The sequence below is a fragment of the Thalia democratica genome, chromosome 6 (assembly GCF_965202585.1).
Source record: "Thalia democratica chromosome 6, ktThaDemo2.hap1.1, whole genome shotgun sequence".
NCBI lineage: Eukaryota > Metazoa > Chordata > Thaliacea > Salpida > Salpidae > Thalia > Thalia democratica.
The window spans coordinates 28,385,458-28,396,276 of record NC_139170.1 but is presented as its reverse complement, the minus strand read 5'-3'; the positions used below and the strand labels follow the sequence as shown (position 1 = coordinate 28,396,276).

The following is a 10,819-nucleotide window of genomic DNA, read 5'->3' as shown; positions in this document are numbered from 1 at the left end:
TAAACGGTTAATTTTTACTGGTAGAAAAAAAACTTCTACTGTTGAAAATTCGAGACAAGAAAATTGCTATGAGTATTATTCTGTTAATGAAAAAGGGTTCAAATAGGTGATATTTCCTTATGAATAATATTTATTTCAGTATGATGATAGTTTTGCCAAAACAATTTTAAAATTCAACTTCAGATTAGCCAAGGAAAGTACTTGATATTTTTGTAGCAGCGGCAGGTTTATAAAAAACTAAAAATACTGATTAACTTTATCCAAATATTTTACCACAGCTTATTTAACTAATATATTATGATTTAATTACCCTTTCAAATGGTTTAGTTGTAACAAAATTGTTTGAAGTAGTATCGCGTTATAAGAGCACAACTTTCATCACCTTTTTAAATAAAAAAAGTGAGTAAAGTGTTAGAAAAATAACTTTTGGAGTATTTCATAACAAAGTGATGTTACATTGCTTGACAAATACAAGTCTTTGAGTGTTTCTAAAATAGGGTAGTTTTAAAAAGGTGTTTTTTGATAAAAAGCTCTATATTAACTAAAATGTTTAAATTGCTGGTTACTTATAATACAAGATTTGTTAAAATATTAACGGATAATTAAATTATTTTGGTTACAGTTAAACAAAAAATTTAGAGTTTGAATTATTATAAAATTAATTTAAACTAACGTTTTTATTATCATCTAGGCTGCTTTTAATACTATTGTAGTTAATTTTTACTATGATGTTTTATATCATTAATTTTTATAACTGAAATCTAGGAATTAATTTAAATTTGTTCAAAAATATTTTTTTTTGGTTATCATTTAGGCTTATCACACAGTTTTTGATAACGATTTTGGTAATTTTTAAGAGATCAGAATTGAAAGAATATGAGTTTAGTAAAATAAATTGATTTATACAAAAGAAAAGCTTTACTGTTCAAAACGGGTTGTAAATATTTCATAATTTTATAATGAATATTTTAAATTGATTAAATTTCTTTCATTATTATATTTATCAGATAGTAGCAGAACTAATAAAAAAAAGTATAGTTATTAACTCTGTTAATTATTTAATAAAAAACAAGGCTATATTTAGCTTTTATTTAGGTTATGTATACAAACTTCTGGTTCAAAATCAAAAAAAATTTTTAAAACTATATATCATTTTAACTTATTCAACATTGACAAAAGTAAAGGTAAAATTTAATAACATGTAAAATTCGACACGTTTTAATAAAAACTTTCGAGTCTAACGCAGTTGATCTAATTTTTTCTAAAACTAGTTACAATATAAAAGTTTAATTTTTGTGCACAAAATGTTATTTACTAAATATTTTTTTTCTATACAAAAACTACAATAATTATGGTTAATAAGTATTTGTAAATAGCTACATCATTGCATTATTTAGGTAAAGTCACCTTTGTGTTAGTTGTTGAAAACATCAGTTAAAATATTTTTTTTACTCCAAGAAATTTCATCATAAAATTTTCACAGTATAAAAAATTTAATTGATAAATAATATTCTGTAATAAAAGTTAGTATAACAAGAAAATTAAAATCAAAACAAAAATAAGACTGAGAATGTTCAATATATTATTAACTAAGAAATAGTACTATTTTAGGCTTTTTCAGCCTACTTTTTAACTAGCATGAATGAAAAATGATCATGATGAAATTATTTAATATTATTTCTAATAAAAATTTTTCTAAAGTTAAACTTTTTTAATATCTTTTTCAAAATAAATCAACACATTAAATATTTTTCTTCATTATGTCAGAACTTCTTGTTACAATGACCTAATCGTTCAAAATAGCTGAGATTTTTTACTTCTGCTGATCCCTTACCGCATTTCACAACAACGGGCGGCCCTCCACCATGTAAATTAGCAATGAGATGCGTGCCAGCTCCAACAGTGCGTTCCATCAAGCGAGAATGATCCAAACCGTCGCACAGTTTTACTTTGCACGCTTCCAAGTGAACTTTAGCTGCGTTGTTTGTTGAGTTAAAGAGTTGAACGTTGCCGCCGTTGGAGTAAAGAAACATGTCCGTGTGGTCGGAAAGAAATACATCAATGTCACCACCTTCCTGCGCAGCAATCTGCGCTTTTCCGCTTGCTATGCCAACAAAAATGTTTCCATTTGCAGTTTCTAAGTCGCTCACACCATGAATGCTTTTGAACACTAGATCGCCTTCTTCTGAATTTACCAAAAGCTCTTCCGCGTAAACATCTTTTGCAACTATGTTACCTTTTTTGGTGCAAAAATCAATGTTTGGCCCCTGAACACGATCCGTTTCAATTTTTCCCGATTCTGAAAGAAAGTTTACATTGCCATGAACGCTTTTCTTGGCTATGATATTTCCAGTAAGTGTGCTGCATTTGATGTTAGCTGATTTCAGTTTTCCTACCTCAATATCACCTTTCTCAGTCGTGATATCAACATTGTCAGACTCCATTGAATAAACACTTGCAGTACCATCTCCTTGAATTTTGAGTGATACATTGACTCCAAATGGAGTATCAATATGAAGATCAGAACCTCCATCATCGTGAACTATATCAACACAATTGTCTTTATTTGTAATTAGAGGAGCTTTTAGTTTGCTCTCATATGTAATATACATTGTATTTTCTTTTGTAACGATTGGGTCTGCCGTTTTTATTTTGACATTGCAATTTTTCAAAGATAAGTTTAACTGGCTAAAAGGTTTTGCTTCAAGCTCAATGGAGCTAGAAATTTTTCTAAAGAAATTTAGTGATCCACAATGGTTTTGGCTAAATGTACTCAAGATTTTTCTTTGAAAGTTAATCATTTTTTTATTTGAATATTAGACTATGCTCTAAAAGAACATGAAAAAGTATTTATATAGTAAATTAGCATAAACTTAGCTAAATTTTTTTAAGGTTTTGTAAATTTATGTTTATACATTTTGTGATGTTAAAACAATATTATTGCAGTATGAGTTATTATTTGTAACAAGAATAAATTAGTTAAATTAATACATTAAAAATCACTTGAAAATATAAACTACTGTAGTTTTTAAAATATATGAAAGATAAACTTAAACAAACAAGTAACATAAGTACATAAAATTACTTAAAACAACAATTAAAGAAATAACTTAAACAAAAAATATATAGATATAAAATATTCCCACTCTTGAATCATCAAATTGTAATAGCTTTAAACAAAAGACAGTTCAAGACATGAAATAAGTTACTAGTTAATGATATACTGACCTTACATATCAGTAGTATTAACACAGTATATATGAATTGATTGTTTTATATTATAGTTCCAAAATATGTAAATTACAGAAGTACATTGAGTTAAAAGTAATAATAATCTTTTAAATATGTGAAATTTAAACACTATGTTTAACATATTTAAGGTTTATAAACCAGGGTTGCCACTCTTTGAGGTCAAAAACTTAGCCTGAGTTATACCAAACTAGCCTAAGTTGATATGAGTTTATTAGAAAATAGAGAAAAAAAAATCCAAAAAACTGTAATAACCTAATGTCAATCAAGCATAAACAAGTAAAAGTACCAAAATTACAACATAAAAACTTTATAAAAAAAAACACAACTAAAAAAAAAAACTTAAGTCAAAACATAAAACTAAATAAGATACAGAAAATAGTGTGAAATTAGCCAGATTTTTGCAACTATAATTCAGAAAAGCCTGAGTTTTTCAGACTACTCAGGCCTGAGTATAAATATAATTCAAACTAGCTTGAGTTATCCTAAGTAGCCTAAGTGTGTAGCAAACCTTATGAATTTAAAAATTTAACTTATTGTAAAACAATAACATATTGTGAAAACTTGATAGATACAGATTTTCTTTAACAACATATGATATAGTATATCACCTGTGCAAACTGCACAGTAGGCATAAAAATTATTATGTTTTGTACAGAAAGTTTAAAAAGATTGAGATGAATGAAAGTTATTTTTCTTTTTTTTATTAAAAAAGATTTCTTAAAACCTTAATTTCAAATTATTAAAGTCATTCAAAACTTTAAAAATAGTGCTATTTTATTACAAATTAATATTTTAGTTGTTTAAAGTCCACATAATTTTTGGTAATTTTCTGTGTACAACTTTTGAAATAATTGTGAATCACTGAGGCATACAATATTTAAGTCAATATCAAGTCAACTTATTTATATTTAAATTATCTATTAAAACCATCTGTAAATTAAAGTACATATTACAAAACTGAAATATTTTAAATGTATTAGAAATACTTAGTTTGTATACTGATGATATAACTGTGACATTTATACCAGCTGTATGACAATGATAAAAAAAAAACTTTAAAGGGTTATATCAGATCAGATAAAGATACAACTTTTAAATTAATGGCCTTGACATGACAAACCTAGGAAGAGAATGTTTTTTCTTTTTAAACTTTGAAATTTTGAAAGAATTAACTAAGAATAAACTGACTTGTGAATATTTAGATAACAAATACTTTAAAAATTTAACCCGATTTTTTTTCATTTGTAGAACTTAAATTATACAGTAGGAAGGTCAGGTGTTTAATTATAAATACTAATTATAATTTAGTGGATATTAACTGTCATTTTTTGTGAAAAAGGTATTTGTCTCAACAAGGTTATGCACATATTTAATGCTTTAATTTTCACTTAATTTAAGGGTTGCACTTTATTGATTGCTATACTTTGATTTTATTCAAAGCAAAAACTATCTCTTTTGTGTTAATATTTAGACACTTCCCCTAACGGCCTAACAGCTTTATATTTGGTGATAATTTTTTGTTTTGGTAAACTGAAAAGTTTCCATTCACATAATTATATAGTTAATTATTCACAAAACTAATGATCTAATTATGCACTAGAAATAAGAATTCAAATAGAATTCGATTGAAATGAGTAGACTAGTATAAATTATGTTATAAATTAAGTAAAATACTTATATTATTAGTATTTTAGTTTTTTTCAGATACATACCAACTATGAATTATAGTACTTTATTTATTTTTAGATAAATATTTTAAATTTTAAATGTATTAATGGTGTAATTGATAGTCTACCAAAAAGAAAAATTTTGATAGCACACAGATCTTAACTTTTCAAGACTAGTTTTAGAAGTTATAAATTAATATTCCTACACTTGTATTTTGAAATAAATTTATAAAATCATACTTCCTACTATCATTGAATTGTGTGTTGTCTCATAGAAACTACAGCAGAAATATGTGAATGTAATAAAACTGAAATATAAGCAAAAAATGGTATGGAGCTTTAATGATTGTAGACTGTGATTTCCGCAGTAAATACTATCAGCAATTGATTTAAAATAGAGTGTTTACCATTATTATATATATTATAAAATATATATTTTAAAGCATTTTCTCATTTACTTTTCAACTTGATGTATTTATTTCAAATTGATTTTTAATAGTTTGAAAATCTAATCGTTTACTAAAACTTTTCATGCCATTTCAACTATTAACTTTATTGAACTTGACATTACTATAGTGTGGATTAAATGTTTACATTTAATTTGAAATTTTCTTTACACTTTAATGTATTTAGTTATTGAAACAATTTACTTTACAGTTTAAGTGAAAATTCAATTAATTTTTAGAAAACTTTATTATGATGAATCTAAATAATCCTTTGTAGTATTTTAGTATCTTTAAAATATAAGCAACATTGTTTAACTTTGAGTTTAATGAAAAAGTTAAAGTATCTCTACTGTTATACAAGTGATTAATACAATGTCAATAATTGAAATAACATAATCATAAAAAACGGGTTAAAAGTTTGAATGAATCTACTTTACTTTGAACAATTTTTTTTTTCAGATTAAGATATTTGTTTTACAAGTTTAAAAGTTTTGTGTAGCCAAATAGGGTAGAGGTTCTTATGATAGCTTTGAAAACTTTCTGAGCTGAACGCTGCAAAATCAAAACCAATGGCCAATACATACACAAAAAAAACTTTTGAAACAAGTTAGAGATGCATTGACCATATTTGTTTACAATTTTCATTTTGTTATAAAAAAACTATCTAAGTTCAATTGTGTATCTGGTGAGTCACCATTATTTATAAACATATTTGTAATTTAAAAACCAAAACTTATATTAACTTACTTACTATATGTTTAGGTAAGTTGAATAAGGGTATAGAATAAAAGGTTATAAATTTTATTTTTTAAAGTTTGCTGATAGTGCATTTACATGTTTTTTGCAAAAATTAATGCAAGTTTTCTAGCTACCTCTTTATCACCTGTAGTAAAAACCCTAAAATGATAGTTTTAATTTTTGCCATAAAATGGAGTATTCTAAAAAAAAACAATTAAGTTTTTTTTTATCAGTCAGGACTTAACAAAAAAAAATCTACATAACCAAGTAAACAAAATGTAAATCGTTTGCTAAAGATCATCACCTGCACAAAATCCTATGTCATTTTTCTTATTTACTAAACAATAATGTAGTCCTGGACAAGACGTTAAAAGGGATACCTGGTGTGCAACTCGATAGCCGAAAATTTCTTTGTACCCCAGGTTTTAGGACCAAATATATTAATCGTCTTTTTTATTGTTCAATAAACTATATATATATATACATATAAGATGTAACGTTATAAGGCGTTAAATCCTGGAGATCCTGATAAGCTAAGCTTATCGGAATGTATACCACAGATGTTCTTGTGCTAAAACTTTATTTCAACTAACGGCGTTTCACTGCTCTCAAATAAATTTAAGAACAGATCTACGGAGTCTCAAAAAGCTCTATTCTTAGAGCTTTTTGAGACTCCGTAGATCTGTTCTTAAATTTATTTGAGAGCAGTGAAACGCCGTTAGTTGAAATAAAGTTTTAGCACAAGAACATCTGTGGTATATATACATATATATAGAACTAAAATACACAAAATAAACTTTTGCTTGGGACAGCTGTTTCTGCGTTTAATACGCGTCTTCAGCCAAGTTTTATTCAATGAAAAGTAAACTTGTAAGTACAGCAACAAAATTATACAAAATTAGGTATTACGTAATAATAGAATAGTCAGTTGATTTTAGATAAAATTATTAACAGAGTTTTTAAATAAATTGTTTACGATAATGCAGTGCTTCTGAACCTTTTTCTAGTGGCGGAACCCTTTTCCAAAGTTCAACTTTTCCGCGGAACCCCTAATCTAATTTTACACAAAATGTTTAATATAATATTTCCTGCAAAAAACAAAAGAATTTCAGTGAAAAACGAATTTTTTAGCAAAACTATATCATTGTTAGAAATCATACCAATTGTAATTGTATTAAGTCGAGTCAAACTTAAAGTGCGCCAGAGGCAATAGGTATTTTTTGATTCTATAATAAATAAACGAAAACAAACATGATTAATCGCAACGTCATAAAAATCTTTCCTTGCATAATAAAAACAAAATGAGAGCTACAAACAATAAAGAAATGAACATAAACCTAATCGAATTCACAGATTACTGTAATAAACAGGTAAAATGCCTAACGAAAAATAATAAAAATCATTTAGTGCAAAACTTGAACTTGTCTCTTAGCAACAAGCATGTCAATGCGCGGCTAGATTTTGGATAGACTGAGACAGGCAGATAAGGTTGGAGTCAGCATACAGTTCCTTTGCTTCGTTTTAATGTTTGTTACATGCGAAAATCCGGACTCGCAAAGATAAGTAAGTGGTGGTGAATGGTAAAAGAAATTTTACTGCACGCTTTGCTAAGACGGGGTACTCTGAAATTGCACATATCCAAAAATCTAAAAGCTCCTTCCCTTTTAAACTCAATTTAAATTGCTATCTTCAGATAGTTGCAGCAATTATTTTTCTGTATCTGTAGGAAGATTCACTTCTTCTGAAGCAATATCACACATAAAAGGATTCAAAATCCATAAGTTTCCTATGCGAACATCTTCAGGAAAATAATGTTGAAACTTTATAGACAAAAAATCAAGGTGGTCGTATATTTTGTCAAAGAAGTTGAATTCTATGCATTTTTCATGGTCCTCATCAAACCGGTGAAACATCGCAAAATTACCATTGCTAACCATTTTCTTCCAAAAGTTAATTCTATTTTTAAACGCCTCAATCTTGTCTGTCATGACATAAACGGAATTTTGTTTCCCTTGCATGCTTAAGTTCAAAGCGTTCAATTCTTCGAAAATATCGGTGAGATAAGCTAGCCTGACCAAAAAAACATCATCTTCAAAGAAAAAAAAATCATTGAGTTATAATAATTAAACAAAAAAAGCATTTAATACTTATACAACAAACTTTAAAAGGCTAACACATAGAAATTTAAACATTTTTATCATGTAAATTTAAAAAATTAATTCAAACTCAATTTCTGTTAAAATTTTAAAGACCTGGCCACAACTTTTAAAAATTAGAGTATCATTTTTTATTTTGTAAGTCTAAAAAAACTATTTCAAATTCAATTTCTGTTAAAATTTTATTGGCCTGGCCAGATTTATTTTAGTTATAGTATCATTTTTTAAGTAAAGAATAAGCTTTTATACATATTAAATTTTAAATCAAGCTAATAGACATCTTTTTAAACATTTTTACAGCATTTGAAACAATATAATATACCAGAAATAAGTTTCTGATAAAGATTTTTTATTTAGTTTTATTGTGTACGCATTTAGAATTTGTTTTGATTACTCCTACATTGTTTGCTTTTGTTTTCATGACTTCACTAAAAATAGAAATTCAAAAAATTTGCGCAACCAGGACACCTATGAATAATGAATACCCATTAAAAGTCCTACCGCTAGATACACACTAAGCAGATCAATGAATGCTATAATTATATATGTTTTCCATTTTATGTGTTCCATTTTTTTTGAAGTTTTATGAATTGTGTTTTTTTTTTCTTTCAAATTTCTTTTTTAAAATTCGAAAGGCTTCGCGGAACCCCTGAGAGGCGTCGCGGAACCCTAGGGTTCCGCGGAACCCCATTTCAGAAGCACTGCGATAATGTATGCAGCCAATTTGTAATTCGTTTCTTTTGTTTAGAGATGTAGATTTTTTAACTTTTAAAATTTCGATTTTTTCCGCATTACACAGTTTACATCCGTTTTTTAAACTATATTTATTTTTCGTTTTTGTTAATATTTCCTACTGAATTTTAAAGTTAACTTCGTTATTTTCTAGTTTCTAAATGTACTGTGATAAAGTTGTCGTATTTTTATGTTTTTCGTGTTTGAAGCTGTACTTGTGCTTTGTGTAGCGATTCTTGAACGATATTCCAGTCGAGCCAACATAAAACTTGGTCTGGTTTTCAGTTATGACTGTCGCTTTACATCAATATTTTCCATTAGGTAAATTCCATTTACCGGGCATTCTTGTTTTTTGCAGTCACACATTCGCCTCTCTTTGTCCTGCGTGTCTAACATCTTTCGATCGTGTGCCATTATAAGTTGTTTCATGTTTGGCATGCAGGAGTAGGGCACTTTTAGTCTCTTCCTGTTAAAAACTTTACAATATGGATGGTTTTCAGTAAAGTTATTAAATCTCTAGGAAGCGCTTCCCAACCCGTGTTACCACACTTTTGCAGAATGGAGCGTTGAAATATAAAATATTTCTTTTCCTTCATTTTTTGTTCTTACCCTTCTCGCTTTTGTGGCTATAGGCTAACTAGTGATCGTACCCAATTTCTCTTATAGCTTCCTGTTATTGTTCGGTTTTTTCCTTAAAAATGCTTTGACTGCTAGAAATCTTCTGGAAGCGGTTATTATTTGCGACCGGTATGTGTTTTAACACATGCTCTGGATGGTTTGACTTGCTATTCACATAAACCGTATTTGCATTTGGTTTTCTATACGGCTTATGGATTTTATTTTGAAGATCTAAAGTTACATCTAAGAAGTCTGTTAAAAACAGATTGGCTTCGATGATGACATCAAAACCAATGTTTTTAAAGACTTTTCTTAGATGTTTGACTTTTCTCTCCATATCTGGTCTCGGTAGAATGTCCACCACTGCTAAACCATCGTCACGGTATATACCAAAGTTACCATCTCTAAAAATCTTTTCCTTCTTCAATATATCTAAAATATATAGGCCAACCAGTTCGCAAATTTCTGCGCCATGGAAGCTTCCCATTGGTACATCAAAGCTGTTCTTGTTATGCTTTTTCGACCATGGTTCACCTTCGTGGAACAGTACTGATTTACAGCAATGTCTGATTAGCTCTTTTTTATTTTCCGTAATTTTAGTTAGGCCTGCAGCAAAATTGAAGGAGTTTTCCAAAATTGTTGCTGAGATGGCTGGATAAAAGCTAATTATCTTAAAATTGAGAAACCTTGAAGTTGATTTATTGCTTAAGTCAGTGGTCGGCACGGTGTACACTGGTGCACACTAGTGTACATGAAACTTTTTTAGGGTGCATGAGACTTTTGGGGTGCATGAAACTTATTTTGGAGTACATGATTTTTTTACGTGCAGAAATTAAATTAAAGTTTTTTTTAATCTTTCTACATTTAAGATATATTCAACCTTGATATCTTATTGACCATTTTGTTGTTAATAAAACGGTCAATAAAACGGTAGGGTGTAAAGTAGTTAATTTAAAGTTAGCGTGTAAAAATTAACTAGGTGGTACCGAATTTTTAGTAAAAAAAAACGATTAAAAGTGTTTAAATATTCTTAAACACTAGCGGCGCTAAAGAATGCAAATTGGGGAGCACATAATTTTAATTTTGTGATTTAGAGTTCACGGATTCGAAGTAGCGTGCCGACCACTGGGTTAAGTTATTGAACCAGTTCAATACCTCATTAGTATTTTTCCATTGTATTAAATTACTTTTTGATCTTATAAAATTGTTG

General features: G+C 28.0%; 1 protein-coding gene across 1 annotated transcript; it reads right to left on the bottom strand.

Moving 5' to 3' along the window:
* Window positions 1–1,571: 1,571 nt before the first annotated feature.
* On the bottom strand, window positions 1,572–2,823 carry LOC145838321 (uncharacterized). The gene has a single exon (XM_082945889.1). It carries the CDS (start codon window positions 2,799–2,801, stop codon window positions 1,764–1,766), a length of 1,038 nt encoding a protein of 345 aa, XP_082802015.1. The 5' UTR covers window positions 2,802–2,823; the 3' UTR covers window positions 1,572–1,763.
* Between the last annotated feature and the right edge of the window lie 7,996 nt (window positions 2,824–10,819).

Coding starts and splice junctions, on each gene's coding strand:
- LOC145838321 (XM_082945889.1), bottom strand. CDS start 2,801: ATGATTAACTTTCAAAGAAAAATCTTGAGTACATTTAGCCAAAACCAT.